At 30.7% G+C, this 22,621-nt stretch overlaps 1 protein-coding gene across 1 annotated transcript; it reads right to left on the bottom strand.

The window, feature by feature from the left end:
- MS3_00007934 (uncharacterized protein) lies at positions 1-19,514 on the bottom strand (the record flags this gene model as incomplete). The annotated part of the gene is made up of 2 exons (XM_051216270.1): positions 1-206; positions 14,406-19,514. 2 exons carry the CDS (start codon positions 19,512-19,514, stop codon positions 189-191), a joined length of 5,127 nt encoding a protein of 1,708 aa, XP_051066847.1. The 3' UTR covers positions 1-188.
- Positions 19,515-22,621: the final 3,107 nt, after the last annotated feature.

Genomic DNA, 22,621 nt, shown 5'->3' with positions numbered 1-22,621 from the left:
AATGAATAGTTCTTGTAAATCAATCAAGTGGAAAATGGATAGACATTTCTTTTTTTGTGGATCACGACAGTGTAAATTAGATAATGTAGAAGTAGAGAGAGGGAGAGATTATTATGTTATTTGTTGAATAAAAAAATTTTCAAATTGAATTCATTTGTTTTTATTTGTAAATTCTTCATTGACACCGGTTATGAATTAGTTTCAAGCTGGAATAAAACAAATGAAGAAATAATGAAATAATAATCATGAAATAAAATAATTAATATAGTGAAGGAGAAGGACTACTGACTTAAATCAGTAAGACAGTCAGTGAAAACTAGGAAGCATTGAACAATTGTTTCGTACTACTATCGGTTTGAGTCAGTGACATTGAAAAATGGTTGCTCACTATGATGAATTGATTAAAATTTGAATAGAAATATTAGGTGCTCACCTTGTGTTTCTATTGGTCAATCACTAGTCATGAGGCTCTAAGTTCCAGAGTTCACTCTTCGGTGTAGCTGTGTATGTTCACTGATGAAGAGTCACAAATGTGAACAAAACAGCTCTCTAATACCCTGTAATTATACTTTAATTGAAATTAGTCTATGGAAAATCTAACTTATAAACTGAACTGACCTACAATGAACCTCTTCACCTGAAATGACAATTATTTCGTCAGTTAAGTATGATGTTGTAAACAGAGTTGTGTTTAAGTATTATCCACTAATCTACTATGATTTAATATATCTCTACTTGTTCAGAGATGGTATAAAAATACGCTTAAAATTAACGGCTAACAAGTTGGGTATTTGTTGAGTCGGCTTTCGGAGAACTTCAACGGAGCCTTTAGAGGCCCAGAGGGAGCCGAAGAGTCCTAGCCAACCAGAGCACGATGGAGCATTCTAGAATTCCAACGTGGCTTGCTACTACTGGTCAGTAGCATAAAATGTCGTTAACGGATTGGCCGAAATATGGTGGTGATTTAACAAACGTTAACATCTATAAGTACCTATGGTTTCTGTACAAAAACGAACGTTGGAGCAAAGTGTCTCTCTTATACTTTGCGTCTTCTTTCTGGTGTTCAGGTTGCTGTATAGTTCTAGCGTGAGGGTTATCAGAATAGCTTAGGAACGAATGTAGCGTCCAATCAGCAAGACCTAACAGTATTGTTCAAGATCTTTATAAGTTTAGTATAATCAGTTACATATAAAGAGAAACATAATTAAAAGTTTGAAGAAAACGAAGGATTTCCTATTTTAAATAATAGGTGAAAATGAATAATGATTCTTGAAAGTTTAGATTTAACCACAAAATACCTTATCAATTAGATAGCGAACATAATTATTCTAATATTAAACATCAATCTAAATGACTGTAGATAATTGTAATACTGAAGGCTATTCATTAACATTAATTTTTTACTACAGTAATTATCCAAAAACAAAAATATACAGTATCTCAAACTTTAGTAACAGTGTTTGGATTTAGAAATTAGTTATACATATATATAATAAAACAAAACATATGTACTGAACAAATAATGGTAATCTGAACTTCGTTATGCAAAGGGTTTAAAGTAAAAGGTTATGGGTTCATGCCTCAGTGTGAACATCAACATAGATACAAGTATATCTTACTGGTAAGTCTTCGAATAGGAATAAATATATGACCCAGTTAACATTGTTAACTATGGTCGATATATTCTAAAAAAATTTCATGTTTAATAAATATACTACTTATTGAAATAAGTGCTTTAATGAGAGGTTTATTTAATTGAAATATTGACTTATAAAATTGAGATTTAATCAGTGGATTCTAACCTACATAGATGGTTAGTCTGTTGTTAATATTCATTGGTAAATAGTCTAAAAATTTTCAACGAGGACATCTACAAGAAGCAAGATAATATAAACTTCATAATTCAATGAGGAATTTAACATATACTGTAATGAATAAATCATAACAGAATCCAAATGAGATTGGATGGTGGTTGGAGATAGTCGACAGGAAACCCTGGACCCGGGTTTCCTGCTACTTGGCACTCGTCGGCAAGGTGTACCTGGTGTACCGCAGTGTCGAGTCACCTAGACTGGTGGCCACATTGCAACATGGTCGATAGCATTCGATCTGCACTAAGAAGGACTTGACACACATGACATTGATCACCAACCAGTGATCAATCACTTGTGAGAATGCAAATGAACACAGTCAGTGCTTACTTCGAGCTGAAGTGAACTCTTTTTTTAAATTAGTTTACAACTGTTAAATATTAATATTTGTCTTAGTGGAGTTTCAAAATGCCTGAAATGAAATAGTCTTCATCAATGAGATTGGATGATTGTAGACTGTGTCACTATAACAACCTTTATTGAGTTAGCCTTAAAATTAAATTAGACGCTGCTTATGTCGTTCAAAATCGAAAAGGAAATTCATGGATTTAAAAAAAAAAAATAATAATTCAACTTAAAGAATACAATTTCACTAAAGTGCTAATATAAATATGCTTCATTACATTCCATCATGATTTATTAACAGTACATCTTGGGAAAAATGACCTCAATATTATAATCAATCACAAAGATTTTTCTGAAAACTGTGATATTGACTGAGAGTGGAATTCAAGATGTAAATTTCATTCTATTTGGAACTTATCAGTTTGACATATCTGTATCGTAGTGTTCATGATAGAACATGAACTCGAACCCAATACCTTTTGTTTCAAATGTCGATATTATTCATTTAGACTTTCTAAGTGAACATCAACACTATAGTACAGATAAAGCTCATTAATATGTTCTGAATTTTATTGTTAATCACATTACTTAACTCTTTTTAAGAAACTATATCTATTTAAGCTACAAATCTTCATTTTACAAAATAAAATATTTAACGACTATTTCTCAGTAACAATTTTAATTATCAATATTATTTGTTTATAATATTGAGAGTAACTATTTTTTCAAAGAAAAGAAAAAAACGAAAAGAAAAGAAACCTCATCCATAATGTAACAATTTACTCATTAATCTCAAAAATGAAAAAAATGAAAAAAATAACTGAAATGAAAAATAGTTATTTATTTATTTATTTATTTATTTTAGCTGACAAACCTTCTTTTTTCTTTATTCATCAACCAACCTCATCATCACATATAATACACTAGTTCCATATATAAATTTTATTATTTGTTAATTTCATTGATATGGAATTGTGTTTTTCTTTTCTTCCTTTTTCTTTTCTTTTTTAATTTTTTTTTTAATTTGATGGTGTAAACAAGCAGTTACAGTGAGAAATCGTTTATACAGTTTTTTTCTTTTTTTTTAGAAAAAAATAATAATTATTTATCTCATATTATTTTGCGTGATTGTAGGATATAAATCAATATTAGAGTAAGTTCTCATATATATACTATTTATTCATGATAAACCAATTGTTTATAACCTGTCAACTAAGAGAATTCCCATTATTTAATTAATAGATTAGGTAGAAAAGAAATAGATAACTTACATTAATGAGTATTATCATAGAGGGAATTAGTGATCTAGTGGTTAAACGCTCGCACACGAAATTGATAGATCCTCTATTCGAATCTCACGAGGTAGGATCGTGGATGAGCACTGCTGAGGAGTCCCATACCAGGACGAAACAGTCGTTCAGTGCTTCAAGGTTTTTCATGGTGGTCTAGCTTCAACTGACTTATGATCTCAACTATTGAAATTGCTAATGATATTTACAAATACTTTTTTAATATGAATTAGTGAATTGTAAATGAAGAGGTTTTATGTAGACTATATTTAATTTGTAAGCAATATACGTCATGTAGAGCATTAATTGAGAACTATGAAATACTAGATAACTGTTTCTTCTTGATATAGTATTACTAGTTATTATGTGTCTAAAACTCTATAGGAGTTAAACTTAGGACTTTCATCTATTACGGTGAACCCTTAAGCATTGTTTTTTGAGGTGTAAAACAACAGTTATGATACATTTCATACATATCCGGTTCGTTAACCGGATACTATCAGCGACAGCCTATTGTGGGAAAGAATAAATCAGCTTCAAACTGAGGAGGAAATTAAGAAAAGACATTAGAAATGAATAGGACACATATTGAATAAAAGTCATCAAACTACATCACAAAACATATGCTAACTTGGAATCTTGAAGGGAAACAGAAAAGAGGAAGGCTGAAGAATACACTGCGTCAAGAATTGGAAGCAGATATGAAAAAGGATGAATGACAACTGTAAAGAACTGGAAAGGATTACCCAGGACAGGATTGGCTAGTGAGTACTGATGGGCAGCCTACGCTCCTAGATGAAGGGTAACACTTATAAGTAAGTAAGTAAGTAAGTAAGTAAGTAATACGCAACATATCTTACTCTATCCATCTTTTTTTAATTAGAATAATTATTTGGGTTTGATATTTATTTACAAAAACAAGGTACATTTTTATAAGGAGAATCAATTCGATATATTGATTTAATAACAGAAATAATTTTCTATAGTACTAATTCGGAGACACAAAATTTGTGATTTTTATTTAGATTAAATTTCATAGACTGATAATGTATGTTATGTGTGAAGTACTTTAAAATGTCTGGAATTAATCATGATTTACATTTTAAACAAATACATATATCCATCTATAAACGTTTGTTTTGAAATTTACTAAATTCTTATTATGCTTATAGGTAGATTTATCTATTTTAATCATGGATTGATTAATGCCATCATCAAGAGAACTGAGTACTGAACAATTCTTTCTAACTTAGGCTTTGATTATCAGTATAGAGGTTGTGGAGATTATTAAGTTTTTGATTGAGATCATGAACCGATTGATGTTAGACCACCTTTGGAAACTTAGGCTTTGATTTCTGATCAATGTGTACCAATAACTCAATCAAAGATTACTCTTAGAAATGTTAAGTTCTACGGTATTAGTGTATCTTTTAAATCACTTATTTGAAATCCAATAAAGTATACATTTTAACTTCAATGGGAGATACAATCAAAATAGAGAAGTAAACAATGACAGGTTGATGGTTAACAAGAACTGATCAACATCAAGGTCTACAGGACAAGCTGTGAGTCATATGTAGAGAAATTTGAACACTACACTTCTACCTGAGGTTTATGCTGATGATGTCGTTCAGAAGAACGATGAAAGCTCCACGACCAAAACAATCCAGGTCAGAGAACAAAAACCCATCAAAATTTAACTTCATTTAACTGGGATCTACATGAAGTGAACAGTTATCAATGTATATAATGAAACATACTTATGAAGTATATATTAGGTTAGAGATTATTCACAGAAATCTTAATGACGTGTAGTTCATTTTCTCACTAATTTACAATGTGTTTCTGAAGATGGGCTTAGTCAGAGGAATTTATTTTACCCCCCCCCCCAAAAAAAAGATAAATTATATAATCCGTAAGTGTTGTTATGAAACTCATAGAACTTCCTAGTTGTTTCCTACATATTTATGTAAATCGATATGTAAGTAATAATCTAAGGGAATTTAAACAGTTCTTATATTTATCTCTATCCTTTGTTTGAATCTTAATATTCAGAATAATACTTGAATCGAATACAACTTCACTTCTTTATATCATTGACGGGGAAAACACTACATTCACCTAAACTAGATTGAATACTGTATTGTTTCTTTAATCTAAGTAATATTAATTATTCCAAAGAAACTAATGTTGTGTAATCATGTAAAACTGTATTTACAACTGTATTTAACAGCTCATTAAATAAGTAACAGTTCTAGATCATTCTTAGAAAAGATTTGGATTTTACCATTATTTGTCATAAACAGGATAATTCAAATCATATCTAATAATGATGTGAATATAATGTTCATTGTTCAAATTGAGTGGCTGTTTAAACTCAGTAGCTCAGTTGATAAGTTGTTAAGTGTTTAAAATCGCAGGTACTTGATTAGACTCTCAATGTAAGCATCAACAATGGGATTAAAGTACATCTAGTTGACAAGTTACATAGGATACAAAATATGTATCCTTAATTCCAGTGGTAACTACAATTTACCTATCGAGTAAACAACAATTCTATTTAAAAATAAGTTAGATGATTAACTATCGCTTAACTGATAACATTCTAACTACTATATGAAGCTAAAATCAACTAGAAATTAGAATTCTTCTTGCATTTCCACAATAGCTAAATAGAAAATGAATTTGAAAGTATCCCAGATGATTTTTCCATGAATGATTTATTGAATCTGTTTACTTTTCCAAACTATTCAACTTTAATATTCACAGTCTTTCATGCATATATAACACTTTTTGAGATCACATATGTAGAAACATAATGAATTTATATTTATAGAACAGATAGATTGTAACTGATACTCGAATCCAAGATGCATCTTTCGTGCTATTTGGTACTCGTCACTTGGATGTTGTTGCATCCTAGTATGGTTGCGTATACTTAAATTCGAACTATGTATTTTTCACTTCAAATGCCACAATGCTCTATCCATTGAGTTCAGATAGCTACTAGCTTGTTTAATGTGTATAATGTTTAGTTCATTATTAATAAAGGTATAAATTATCCCGTTCTTTATATTCAAGATTACATTTTAATTACTCTGTATTAGCCTATATGTATTGTTATCAGTTGACTAGATTCATTAACTTGAAAAATCTCCAGAAACACCGCTGATAAATTCTGTTCAACTTAAGCTGAATAGTATTTATTTAAAAAATGAAGTTATATTGATCTATTCTACAAGTCCCATAGGTGTCATTTTAATTACAACTTATATTACTCAACCGTATACATACATTTTATATAAAGCTACTACTAAGAAAAATAGATATAACACAAATACCTATTTGTTCCTCTGCAGAGAGAAATACAGTTTCCAGGGAAATTTTGATAATATCAATAATTGATAATATAATATATATAACTATCTAAATTAATAATATTATGGCTTACTGAAAGTGTCTCTCTCTTTCTCCCTATTATATATATATGGAGAAAGTTGATCTTCAGTCAATAAACTGTACATATAATTATTAGAAAAAAATTGAACTGTTCAGTTATTGACTGGAATTTTATCAATCTTTGTTGATATATAGAAATATAGTGCTACTCGCCTAGAATCAAACTCTTTCTAACAATATCATACCTGTTGAACAAGATCATAACAATCTGAAGTTAATAGTTCAATAAATAATCCTTAGCGTATCTCAAACAAAAGGTATTGAGTTAAATTCCTGTAATAGAACATCAACATTGGACAATATATATATACATCTAACTGATGAGTTTTAAATAAGACAAAACCCTTATCTTTGAATTACTTATAAACCTATAATCAATCTATTCTGTTAGGCTGTGTAGTTGTAACTAAAAGGAAATCATAATTATGTAGTGACGGGGACTCTGTTTTCTTTGCATTCAAACGCATTATTATTATTATTATTATTATCTGATTAATAAATATCAATAATAAATAAATATGAGAAAAATTAAATATGTAAAGATCTGTTATTATTAATCGAATGTATATAATGTAACACCACCACTGAAAACCTGGAGGCACTGGACGGCCGTTTCGTCCTATCGTGCGACTCCTCAGCAGTGCTTATTTTGTGATTACGCTCGCCGGATTCAAACCCAGGGTTTTCGGTCTCGTACTTGAACGCTTAACCTCCAGACCACTGAGCTGGCATCCAACAGAGTTAATGTCTATACTCAACCAAACCACGCAACCATCCTCCATTGTACCGAGGTGGATACCCGTCTCTACCCGACATGGATTAGCTCCACTGATCAAGGCTTCTCACTAGAACTCCGAGAACTCCCTCACGAATCTAGTCACTAGTGAGTACATGGTAATTATCAGTATGGGTTTGAATCCCGCGGGCGGTATCGTGGATGCGCACTGCTGAGAAGTCACACAATAGGATGAAACGGTCGTCCAGTGCTTCTAGGTTTGCAATGATAATCTAAAATCAATCAGTTCATGATCTCAATCAAAAACTTTATAATCTCCATAACCCCATACTGATATACAGTGTAAGTCATTAATTTCTTAAACATTATGATTAGTTTTCAAATCATGTTTTCTAGTATGCTAATCAGTGAAAAGGGGCCAAATCTTTTTGTTGATGTGAATTTCAAGCGAAGTTAACTAGATTTGCATAATTTATTGTTATATAACATAAATTCCATAAAACCGATATGATGCTTACTATTGGAAAAATTAATTTATCGTAGATTATTTCTAAGCATAGATAGATTCCTATACATATAAATGGTCTGGTTTATATGATTTGCTTTTAAGAATAAAACATTTTATCATATCTAGCCTATAAAGGCTAGAATACTCTTTTTCTAGTTTTAAATTTAACCCAAAAAACATCTAGAAAACATGTCCATTTAGTTCTACAGAAATATCTGCTAACTAAACTTGAAGTATGTTAGAAAGACAAACCAAAGAACTAGTCAGTAACTTCATTTTGTATTGTTTGTTCAGATCTTCCCACTGATGTCTAGAATTGCAACTGATCCATCTCTTATTGACATATGTGCATCCTGTGAGGATTGCTTCGATATTGCCTTAAGTTACAAGCATTATAAGCTTGTATGGATAGTGACTAGCAGTGGAATCCGGGACACGCGTTTCGTCAATAACAGTGAATTTTCAGTTTACTGACTCATTGGTGTGTATTTTAAAAATTTAATTGTAAACATCATTTGACCTGACTGTGAACGAAAAACTAAATGTAGTTTTATCACAAACCATCTCATCAATTTCAGGCTGCTGGACACCACTTAAGGGATTGTTTTAGAATTCTGTACAAGTCAAACTAAACAATTTCAAATTAGTTCAAGATTTATCAATCCAGAAATTCAAGTAAACATAAGTTATTCAAAAGAAATACGCAACATTTATTGACTTAACATGGTTATAAAAGGTAATACTAACAATTTAGCTGCAATAATATAACTTAGTTTGTATTCATTTCCCTCATTTACTAACCACATTTTGTATTATATGATATCCTACTGTAAATAATGGTCACTGATAGACGATTTCTGGAACGTGAGTCGCCTACAAATGTACTGTTATGAAAATGAATTTGGTTGTGGCTGTCATTGGAAGTGAGGACTCTAGTTTCATTCTATTTAAGACTCGTCGGTCGGATGTCCCTCCAGCTCAGTGTTGATATTCATAATAGGACTTAAACCCAATGCCTTTCACTTTAAATTCTCAACGTGTTATCTACTGAAACATTCGGTTCAGATAGCCACTAGCTTGTGCAGTAAGGAGCGAACATCTTCAATGTGATTTAGACACATCCAGTTAATAAATTCCCAATAAAATGAAATACGTATACTGAATTCTAATGATAGCCACTATACAATTTTATTTAAAAGTGCTTGTGACTGATAGTAATACTGTGTGTATCCGAAAAAGCTGTCCATATACCTCAAGAGACTGATTGGTAGCAAACATTAACATCAACAATGAGAAGTTTAAAACCCTAATAACTTAATTGAATTTTCTTCTGTTAATAAACAACTAACTAAACTACATCTTTCATGTCTAGTTCTTTTGTTTCTTGAGAGTAGTTCACCAACACTTTTTATTACAACAGCAAAGTAATCAACCATATTGTTCAATTATTTCCTCACTATATATTTGTGAATAGATTTTGTCAAGTTTATTCATTTTAAAATAGAGTGATTCTTCAATGAAAGATTAAAGTCAGAAAGGGGGATTTTATAGATATTATAGTAATTTTTTAATAGTTGAATTCATGAGTCAATTGAAGCTAGACCATGATTGAAAACCTGGAATCACTGGACGGTTGTTTCATCTTAGTATGGGTTCATATATGAAGTCTTTTGATGAATTAAATCTAAACATTAGTAAATATTTCATTTACGTTAAGGACAGAAAAACTCTCACTCACAGTAAATAAACTAAGGGAAGAAAAAAGTATATTCAATACCTTTTTTTAGTATATTAAACTACAGTGAGTTGAAATTTTCATTGGATTATGTAATTCTATACTAATTAAATAATTCAGTGAATAGTCTATATAAGTTTATTCGCTTATTTACATCATAATATTAGTTTACTGAGAGTATATATTGGTATATTTGTATTGGAGCTAACAGTAGAACCCAGGATAGACATTTAATCCTAATGGGGACTCGTTAGTTGGATGTATATTCATCCCAGTATGTTGTTGTTATTGTTGTTCACACTCGCTCATTCATACATTCGCTCAATTACTAATAGCGACTAACTTGTCAATGGATACGATGTTTATTCAAAAGACTTTAAATTATCGCGTTATTTATATGTCCAAGAGTGAATTTCGAACTGTCGTTGGTAGAATACGGTCTACAAAATTAAATTTGATTATATTAAACAACTCTTTTAATAAATCATCAAATCCTTGAGCTCAGTAACAGGCAATTAATTCATTTAAATTATGTTTATTATCTTAATATTCACTTCAGTTATTGAATAATATGATGTCAGTCAGTTAGTCAGCAACAATTTAGAACTTCGTACGTACGTACGTAAATCAGTTCAAGTTGCCATACCACATTAGCAAAGAGATACAAATATCGATTCGAATCCTATAGTGGTAGAGGTAGTAAGAGTATAGGCAGTAATCGGAGAGATTAGGGTTTGAAGATGTTGTCCAAGGAGTATAATCTAGTGAAACAAACTTGGAAACAGAAAAAAAAGGACGTAAAGAATTCAGAAGATTAGAATTTGGAAGAATATAAGGAATGGATGCATCTGCGTTATTGCAAACGGTTTAGAGCTATGTCATTCAAGGTCTCTAACCATCGGTTGCTATCGTCTCGCGGATCACAACCAGGTAGTCCACACCTACCAACATGGCTCAGTCCACTTGTCAGCGACTTCATAGATTTATGTCATGTTTTGGTCTGGCCGCCCCTACCTTTCTTCCAACCTAATCCTACACACGGCGGTTGGGCATATGTGACACATATCCCAGCCATCTCAACTGATGAAGATTCACTACTTTAATTAATATGATGTATTTTGCTGGAAAATGTCTTTAACCTAAAATAATTGAACTTAATCTACTAACCAATTAAAAAGTTGTGTACATAACTTTAAGTCATGTTTTGTGTATCAAACCAAGTAACTGTAACAGGGATGCTTGAAAAGCATTAAGTAATTTGGCGTTTGAAGTTTCAGTATATTTGTTGAAATCTCATAAGAACTACTAGAACATTGTTCTATTGACAGCAGACTACTCATTAATTCAGTTGTTGTGTTTTTTTTTGTTAAACCAATAACGACTTTATTACATCGACTAATGTTATTCATTATGAAACATAATGAAAACTTAAGTTTCAGTCGGGAATTCGCATAGTGTTTGAACAATTTCATTAATTGAGTTGAATCAGCTTGATAGCTAAACTTCAAATGTCAAAAGAGTACTGTCTAATTTTTAAGGTTATTCCTATCTTTTTAAATAATAACTAATGTCAGAAGGGGTTTTGTGGAGATTTTAGAAATTTCAATAGTTGAAGTCAAGAGTCAATTGAAGCTCGCGCACGAGACTGATGAGTCCTGGATTCGATGCGCTCTTTTGAGGAGTCCCATACTAGGACGAACTGGCCGTCCAGTGCTTCCAGGTTTTCCATAGTGATCTAGCTTCAATTGACTCATGATTTCAACTAGTAATAACTGATGATCAAAATAAAAGATTTATAACTATTTATTAGCTATTGAGTAGTAATATGTGAATATTAGGACTTTCATAATCACATTCTTTGCGTGTTTAACGCTGTCGATTAAAATACTGACAAGAGTCTTTAATTGTCTATTGTGGATATTCAGTATAACAATGGATCCGTCTTTTCGTCTATACGTGCATTCTAAGAGAGTCGCTTCAACGTAGTTATGTCACAATTTATTAGTATATTTGATAGGTGATTGACAGCGGAATCCAGGAGACGAGTTTCGTTTTATTTATGACATTTCAACTAAATGAACCTAAAGAAGATTTATTCAATATTCAAAACAGCGTTCTTAAGTATATCGACGTATCTGTCAAGACAAACATGAATCCATCTATAATCTAAACAAAATCTAATCAAATTCACTTAAATATTTACTATTAAAATAGAATTATCTCCATCTTCATTCACTATTCATGTATCTAAACAGCCTCATCTTCATAAAAGAGAATCAATGAAAGATAATCATAGAAATTTATTAATAGTATCGATTTATATCACTTTCTCTTCTTTTCTTTTCCCGGTTTTCTTTTCTTTCGAATTTATCTTTATTAACACTTTATACCGATTTTATAATCGATTTGTAATACAACTGAAATATAACAAGTTATAAAACTCATTGTACTGTCAATAGTATTAAATTTGTTTTAAGGGAAAAACCATGGAGAGCATTTTTATGGTTATTGTTTATTTATTTATTTATTTATTACCCTTTTATACAATCGATTTTATTGATATTTCACTCAATCAATATTTACAGTAACAATATCATAGTGAACAATATATTCAAAGGAAAATTCATTTATAGTTAACTAGAGAGAGAAGGAGAACTATATTTATTTTCATTGTTCTTTCATTATAGAAAGTATAAGATATGTGCTTTATGAATTTGTAATGTATCCTATTCTTAATGTTCAACCGTTCAGTGCATTCAGATTTTCAATAATGATCTAATATCAATCAATTCATGATCATAATCAAAAACTTAATAATCTCAATAATCTCATACTGTTATATGCAATATCTAGTGAGAATTATACTCTTCTGTTAGGCAGTAACACATTAAATGAAAATGAAAATGTTCAATAATATTTCCTTGTTGAACATTAAACAATGTGCTTTTTACAACTTATCTTAATCATAAAGTAGAGAATTTTCTTTCTTTTTTTCCCAATAATTTAGGTTGCTAGTATGATTCAGATGTATTCACCGCTTATTAGTTGATGAAGGATTATGGATTTATATTGTCTAGGAGTCATATACTAGAATGAAATGGCTGTTTAGTGATTCCACGTTCCTAATAATGGTCTAATTTAGATCGGTTTATGATTTCAATAAGACTAGAAAATTATGTAGGCTAGAGAGAGGTTTCATGGATATTATAGTAATTTAATTGTTGAATTCATGAGCTAATTGAAGCTACATCACCATACTAGGATGAAACGGCCGTCCAGTGCTTTCAGGTTCTCGCTAATGGTCTTATTTAGATCAGTTCATTAGTTTTATAAGACTAGAAACTTATGTAATTAGTAAGTGGATATAAATAATCACTTAATTGTTAATCTGTTGTGAGATAGGAACTCACTGAAGGCAATAGTGTACGGCGGCGCAACTTCGTGGATTGGTTGAAGTTAGACATTAACACCATTGGATACCTGCCAGCTCAGTGGTCTAGTTGGTTAAGCGCCTGGCGCGAGACTGATAGGTTCTGGGTTCGAATCTCGAGGGGTGCGGGATCGTGGATGCACGCTGTTGAAGAGTCTCATACTAGGACGAAACGGCCGTCCAGTGCTTCCAGGTTTTCCATGATGGTCTAGCTTCAATTGACTCATGATTTCAACCAGTGAAATTTCTAAAAATCTCCACAAAACCCATTCTGATAATTATTATGTTTTACTTTTCATTCAAAGCACAAATACAAACAAACTTCGACTGATGTCTAGAATTATGTGATTATTCTATTTTACATATAGTCAGTAAATAAGTTGTAGGTCGGAGAATGCTGGTCAGTGGCCTATACTCCATTGGATGGGGCGGGAAGGCAATAGGCGTAAGTAAAAGTAAAGTAAGTAAATCAGTTCTTTTCACTAATTAGTTAAACCAAAGAAACATTTAAATTCACACGATACTAGTTCATTTTTGTGACTAACAAATGCCTTTGTTTTAGGTGAATAGATTTATATTTAATAATGTAGCTTTTAAACTTTATATTATCTAAATTATGTTTACATATAATTTGTATTTATCACAGTAAGTATTTAAATTGGTAATATGAGGTTTCAATCCTCAGTCATCACTTCCTAGGTTCAATTCTCTTTGTAAATATTCTATTTTAAGTAGTCTATAATACGTCTACTACCTTTGTGTGAAACTTATATTTAAAGACTTAACAGAAACTCAATAATTTAAAGGCTAATAACTCATCGTAAAGTTTGAATATCTTAGGTTCGATCTGTGGTGAGTTCATGAATGACCACTTTTAAAGAGTTCCTTTACTCAGTTGTCTAGGAATCCTTGAATTTCACCAATCATCTAATTTAAATCAGTTCGTCATGTAAAACCAATAATACTTTACATATGAATAAAATGATTATATCCCTTATTTAAAAAAAGGGGATAATGGATTATAATACTTACGGGAAATGCATTTATATCACAAATTAATGAATCTTCTTTAATAGTTTGACAAATTTGTTTATTTTGTATTTGATGTTTAATAAATTTCGATTGGATAGATGATGTATTATTTAAATTATCATTTTTATTAGAGTATGATCCTTTCATAGAATTTCTTCTGAGATCACTATTTCTAGACGAAGATCGTAAATATTTTTTATGGGAAATACAAAGTTTGAAAGAATTATTCGAATCATGTTTGAATTCATCTTCCTGTTCTTCTTTTTTCTCATTCTCATTCTCATCATCTTCGATATGTGGATCATTATCATAATCATTATCACCACAGTTTTGATCCTCCTCTCCTTTTTCGTCTTCTACTCCCTCGATATATTTCTCTTCAAAATTATATTCTTCAGTTGGTTTAATTTTAGATGGTGAAATGGGAGAATTTATGGATGACAAAGAAGAATTATCTTCGGAACCAGATAATGATAATTGATTTACTATATCACTTGGCACTGGACTTTGTTCTCTAACAGCTGGGCATGATTTTTTATGATAATAATATGATGCACCCCAACGATAACGTTTTGAACAGCCAGGACAACAATATTTTCCTTCAGTACTATGTTTACCTTCTACATGTTGTTTAAGTGATAAACGAGAACTAAATTCTTTACCACAATGATAACATGATTTTGGTGAATTAACTAATGTTGATATTGTTGTAGATATAGAATTGATATTCTCTGGACTATTATTAGAATTATTTGATTGAGAATGATAATCTAATCGATCATGATCAATCACATCAATTGTAGGACTTGAAGATATTTGAAATGATGATGTTTGTGAAGGAGAATTTAAATGATTTTTTGGAATTTGACATGGTGAATCTTGTAATTCAGGACATTGATTATCAGTCATACTTGAAGTATTCGTTAAAACATTAACCATTGTTGTTATGAATGAATTATTTGAAGAGTTTATAGTTATTTGTCTATCTGATAATAGATTATTTTCAATTTGATATAATGAATTTAATGGGCTTCTATTTGGTTCATTTGGGGATTCCTTTAAATCAATATTATTTTTATGTAATTGATCCGTTTCATGATTGTTCTTTGAAGAATTCAATTGATCTATTTGAACAAAAGTACTAATTTCATTATAATTCGTTTTTTCATTGATTTTTTCTTCATGTTTTAATGATTCTTGTTGAATGTTTGTTTCATTCAATGAATTACAATTATCATTTGAAGTTATTAAATTGTTAACTATTGAATTTTTACATTTTCCTGGTTGTTCATGATGAGTATCATCATTCTGTACATCATCTTGAGGATGAAATTTATTTGAAATAACTGTAGTATCAAATGGAAAAAGTGATGATGTTTGTTTATACGATGTCATCATTGGCGGTGATGGTGATGATAATGATGATGACGGAGATGATAACAATGTTGTTACTGTTGTGGTTGTTGGTAGAACTGGGAATTCAGATTGACTTAAAGTACTTGAAAATGACTGTAGTACTAAATTTTTTAAAAAATTACAATTAGATATATGAGATATATAACTCGATATTTCATTAAAGCGCACTCCACATACACATAATAGATTATTTAATATATTGACTTGTGAATTGGAGGCATCTATAGCATGATTATTCTTTGTTGGCGAAGATAAACTTGACATTGGTGATGATGATGATGCCGTAGTAGTTAGTTTTGAAGCAATTGATGACAAAACACTATTAAATGGAAAATTTAACTCTGGCTGGAAAGAAGAAGGTTCAGGCAAATAGTTACAATCAATTGATTCATTTGAGTTTGGCACTAATAACGGTGGTACAAAATGTGATGATTGAAAAATTGATTGAGTTGTAAATGGTGGCAATAAATTTGAACGATTGATTGATGAAAATGATGACAATGACTGATTAAATAAATTGGAACCGAACTGAAGTCGTGTAGATGATGAAGATGTCGGTAAAGACGGGAGTGATATTGAAGGTGATGGTGTATTCATTGGATGATGATAAGGTGATACCATCGTCAACGAAGTTGCCGTTGTTGTAGCTGTTGAAGATGACGTGAAAGAATTAGTAAATCCTAAAGGAGGCGGTGGTATATTTGAAAATGGTGGGATTTGAAAATGCATACTCATTGCTGCTGCCGCTGCAGCAGCAGCTGCTAACGCGGTAAAATTATTTAAATGTGGTGGTGGCATTAAAGTTGCATCATCGTCATGATTATTATTATTACTGTTATTATGAAATATATTTGAATTGTTAGACAATTCCATTAAACTTGCTGATGAATTTGAATTAAATGGAGGTAAACACAAAGAATGTCCATATGATGAAAGTGTTTCACTCCCATTTAGATTACCGTTGGGATTTCTTAATGATGTTAAACTATTATGGAATGTATCATTCATTTGTGAATTTATTGAACGTAAACTTGTAAGTGAATCTGATGTAATTGGGAAATTTTTTCTAATATCTGAATAATTAAGATTATGATGATGATGGTGATGATTACGTTTCATTGAACTATTATTACTATTATGTTGATTATTATGAGTAGTATTTGTTGACATTGTTACAGTTATTGTAGTATTATTTATATCATTATTTGTACATGCAGTTGATGTTGTAGGTCGTTTTTTACATGTACGCTGATGATGATAAAATACTGGTGGCCAACGATATTTTTTAGCACAATAACGACATGTATATTTTGGTGGATAATGTATATGCATATGTTGATCTAGTAATGCTTTTGATTTGAACGCTTTAATACAATGACAACATTTAAATGGTCTTGACAAATCTGTTATATTTTCAATAGATGTTGTTGTTGATGATGATGGTGGTGGTAAGTTATTCATTGAATTATTCTGCTGAGATTGATGTGATTGTCGATGATGTTGGTCGTGATGATGATCAGTTGTTAATTCTTCCATACGACCATGATAAAGAGGTGCTGGATGACTATTAATATGTTGATTTGTATTGAATTCACTCATATGTAGTGAATTTACAGATGTAGTACAATTGTAGGTATCGTTATTACTAAGATTTAATTCAATCATTGGAGAATCTATTGAACTATCCAATGATAATGTTGTTGATGAAGATTTGGTTGTATCATTGTAGTATGATTTACCAAGAGATTGTAGATTTGATAAGAAATGTGAATAGGAATTTTGTGAATTTATACCATGTGAAGAGTATGGTGAACATAAATTGACATTTTTATGATGATAAGTTTTATTATTACTGTCATTATTATCAGAAAGAGTTGAATTACATGGAAAACGACTTGACGACGAAAAGTGATTATTATTATTATTATTAGTAGTAGTATTAGTAGTAGTCAAGTAATTATGAAATGTTGATGATCCACATGAGGATTTTAATAAATCATTGAAATTTTTCTCAAAATCAAATGTTGAATTATTAATTAATCCATTCAATAATGGGGATACACATGTACCATGATTATACTGTTGTGATTGGTTAATTGTCGAAGGTGTTTGTGTATTTTTTATATGTAAATTTAAAGAATTCATATTATTACTATTACTATGATTAATGATATCAGTAATATTAGTAGCAGTTGTATTAGTAGTATTACTTTCATTAGTTATGGTGCTTCCAATAATATTGCCAATATTTCCAGTAAACGATATAAATTTTGGACATTCAGTTAAGTGATTAATTAATTCACCAGTATGTTGAAAACCAGTTTGATGGCATGCATTACATACTAATTTTTTATCTAACATAGAAACATCATTATATTGATCATTGCTAGAACGTATTCTTGATGGAGATGATGTTGGCGATGATGATGACGAATGATTTCTTGGAAGATGATGCATTTGTTTTAAATGATTATAACGTTGACGATGGCTATTTTGATATTGTTGTTGTTGGGATTGATAATGACGGTGATCTTTTTCGTGATCCTGATTATTTTTTATTGAATAATAATTAGGAGTATCACTGGATGACATCATACTATCGGTATTCGTTGATGTTATCATTGTTTTCAACGATGATGATGTATCAGTAGTGATGATAGTATTAGTATTAGTAATAGTAGTAGGTGAAGAGAATCGATCAAAACAATCGGATGAATTTAAACAATTATCAAATAATTGATGCTTTAAATAATATATTAGTTGATCATATGATTCATTACATTTAGAGCATGTAAATTGGCCAGTGTTATCATGTTCCAATTCAAAATGTTTACACAGAACTGATATATCTGTACTTGTGAAAGAACATTGTGGGCAACTGACATGCGACGATACGTGTCTATTATTAGTAGTATTATTATTACTATTATTATAATAATTATTTAAGGATGATATTATTGATGGTGACGATGTGGAGGATACGCATGAAGAGGGTATTTCATTTGAACGAAATGATAAGTCTAATGCTGATTGGAATAAACTTGAATTCCCTTTGTTATTTGCATTGTTTTTAACTAAAACATTATTGTCATTATTATTATTATTATTGCGAACGCTGTTCATTGAAAAATTATTTAAATTTGCTGATTGAAAACATTTATTCCATTCGGACGACATAACCATTGCTGTATTCTTAGCTATAACTTCAGCGAAATTTGATGCAGTCATCATAAATTCATGACATTGACATGCATGCTCCATAAATTCACTTGAATCTAACATTGTTCGACCACATGGACATGTAAATTGATTAGGTGAAAAAGATTTGTTATCAATATTATTATTATTCGTTTGATTTGAATCAAAACGTGCACGTTTCAACGAATTCATAGAACTAAGTATCGATGATGATGATGGTGATAATGATGATGAAGAAGATGACGATGATGATGATTTAGGTGAATTGTTCATGGTTGTCGTTGTAACAGTTGTAGACATTGGTTTAGATGTAGTTATCTTTAATGGTGAAGACATTGATATTGTTAATGATACTGATGGGGATGAACATGATAATGAAGTTTCACATGAAAATTTCTGTAAACTATCATATTTATCGTTATCTTCATGAGATAATAATTCACTACTTATTTTATTCAATCTTTGAGTAGTATTGAACTGAGTATTTTCATTCATGTTTCCTCCTTTTTTAAAAATAATAACTGTCTTAATTATCAATTATCTTTCTATAGAATGAACAGAATATTTATTTATTTATGTAATAATCATTTAATTAATAGAATCCAATCATTAATCATAAATTGTATAGATTGTATAACCAATCACTGATTATTTCTACAAAGGAGTAAACAATGGTTGATCCTCACAGTATGTAATATATCTGTATATATATGTAATGAATTCAAAAGAATCTTGTTCGATTACAGTTATTATTCTGGAGGGGTGGAATAACGAATTGTCGATTATATTATAATAATATGTACACCGAATACATTAGAATACATATTTATATATTTTATATATCTATCTATCTATATATTATATAAATGCTTGAAATATCATGACAATAAATTCGGTCTTCTCTACACTAAAGAAATGATCTCTCTACCCTCACCTCTATAATTCTTGTCCTATCTAATTTAATACTATATCTATATGTGTACACTGAATAAACAAACCTGTCTTGATATCACCACCCACCCACCCACTACAATTTCTCTCTGGGTTTTTTTCTCTTTCTGTTCCATCATACAGAGAAGTCGATGTAATAGTAATAATAATAATAATAATAATACATAAATTGTCTACCCTTGACATGTATGAAAAATGACTATACTGCATGTCCACAATGAATAGTTGTATACCTAAATGGGTTTAAGTATATTTTCACGTATGTATAAAAATGTATGTATATTTATATAGAAATATAGATATTACTTAATTTACCGTGTTTTATATGAAGTTTAAGTGTACATAACATTTATATTGCGATCGGCTAGACACATAATGACCTTATTATTACTTTGAAGCTACATTTAATGTCTTAAATTTTTAACTCTATAACTATTCAGACCCCTCTATCCCTTGAGATAGTAAATGCATTAGTAGTTGTTATAGTACTAGTAAGTATATGTATGTATGTGCACAGATACATATATTCATTGTGTAAGACTAGACATATTCTTAAGAATGACGAGTAATTTTGCGATTCAGTTGAAAACAGTGGGAAGTGTTTTTATAGTCACTAATAAAATATGTACATACTTAACAAGATAAGCCATACATACCTACATAGTTAGGCATACAAATTCAAAAGGATTGAAGATATAATCTGTATTATAATGATTACTGTTACTATTTGTGGAAAAGTATTAGGAAAAATTCTTGATACATTTTTAAAGTCGGTATTTATGTTATGAATGTGTACATTCTTATGGAAAAAAGTATTTTGGTTGGTTAAATTGTAAATAATGATGCGTTACTAGGAGTACACAAATGGAATGATATTTTTTTTTTTTTAAAGAAATGATTATTCCAATAGTTGAAATCATGAATCAATTGAAGCTAGATCACCATGGGAAGTCTGGAAGCACTGGACGGCCGTTTCGTCCTAGTATGGGACTCCTCAGCAGTATGCATTCACGATCCCACTCCCAGCGATGTTCGAACTCAGGACCTATCAGTCCCGCGCGCGAGTGCTTAATCATAACACCACTGAGCTGGCATCCAACGGTGTTGATGTCTAACTTCAACCAATTCACGAAATTGCGCCACCGTACACCATTATCATCAGTGAGTTGATATCTCATAAAAGACCAGGTTGAACTCCACTGGTCGCGGCTTCTAGGTTTTCCATGGTGATCTAGCTTCAATTGACTCATGATTTCAACTATTGAATTTATTAAAATCTCCACAAAACCCCTTCTGAAAATAATTATTCACTTGGTATTATTTTGCTTGGATCTTCCCATTGAGGTTTAAGACGGTAATTGATCAGTCTGTTATTGGCAAATGAGTCCCAGAGTGAACATCAACTCTGTGATGCAGGTACATCCAGCTGACGAGTCCCAAATAGGACGAAACACGCGTCCTGGACTCCACTGTTAGCTACTATCCACCTTTGCTTAGAAATAATCATTATTGTCAGAATGAGGGTTTGTGGAAATTGTAGTAATTTAATGGCGGGATTCATAAGTTGATTTAAGCTAGACCACCTTGGAAAACTTGGAAGTACTGAACGACCGTTTCGTGAATGCTCACAGGTGAGAAGTCCCACAGTAGAACGAAGCGGTCGTTTAGTGCTTCCAGGTTTTCCAAGGCTGTTTAGCCTAAGTCGACTCATGAATCCAACCATTAAATAATTATTAAACAAAAAAAACCCGTTATATAATTAATCCAATACTACTATCGAATTAATGAATAAACTCAAAAAACAGAGACACTTTGTAAAAATCTATTTGATGGAATTTTTCAGATATTATTATCATCAACGTTATTTTGAAATATGGTATTACAATCATGAATAAAAGAGTTTAAATCACTAATTGAGCATTATTGAAACCCTTGGAGCACTGAGTGGCTGTTACGCCCTAGTAAGGGACTCATCAATACTGTGCACTCACGACTACACTGGGAATCGAACCTAGGACTTTCGTTTTCACACTCAAACGTCTAATCACAAGATCGATTTACCGACATCCAATGATGTAAATGTCCAACTTTAATTAACTCATGATTTATATCATGAAAATTACATGATTTCCACAGAACTCCACTATATCAATGAAATAGTTCACTACAAATATCTATGTAGAATAGTTTTGTCTGTAAAATAATCATATTATATAAAATAATGCAGGAAAATATGCCTAAATTCCAATTAGGTACCTTGAAGCTGCTTTGTGAAATTATTAAAATAACCCATAATGAGGAATCTATCAAATAGTATTAGGGCTGTGATATTAAAACTACCGTAGATTTTCTTTCTACCCATATGAAAAACTTTGAGGGTTTGAAAAATAAATTGCATAACTATTAGCTAGTTTAAGTATTATCGAAATATTTGCTCAATATGTTTTGGTACACACTTTATTTGCCCAAATATATGAAGACATAACATACTGACGAACAAATTACTTATGGATAAAACCATGTTCAAACTTGAATCCAAACTACAGATAGTGTGAATAACTAGGGCCCGTTGTTATTGTAAGAGTAATCACTGCATAACCTATTGGCTTTTGTATTCATCTTAATAATGATGAATTACATCATTTTTAAAA

The sequence above is a fragment of the Schistosoma haematobium genome, chromosome 4, assembly GCF_000699445.3.
Source record: "Schistosoma haematobium chromosome 4, whole genome shotgun sequence".
Taxonomy (NCBI): domain Eukaryota; kingdom Metazoa; phylum Platyhelminthes; class Trematoda; order Strigeidida; family Schistosomatidae; genus Schistosoma; species Schistosoma haematobium.
This window is presented reverse-complemented; position numbering and strand designations above follow the sequence as displayed.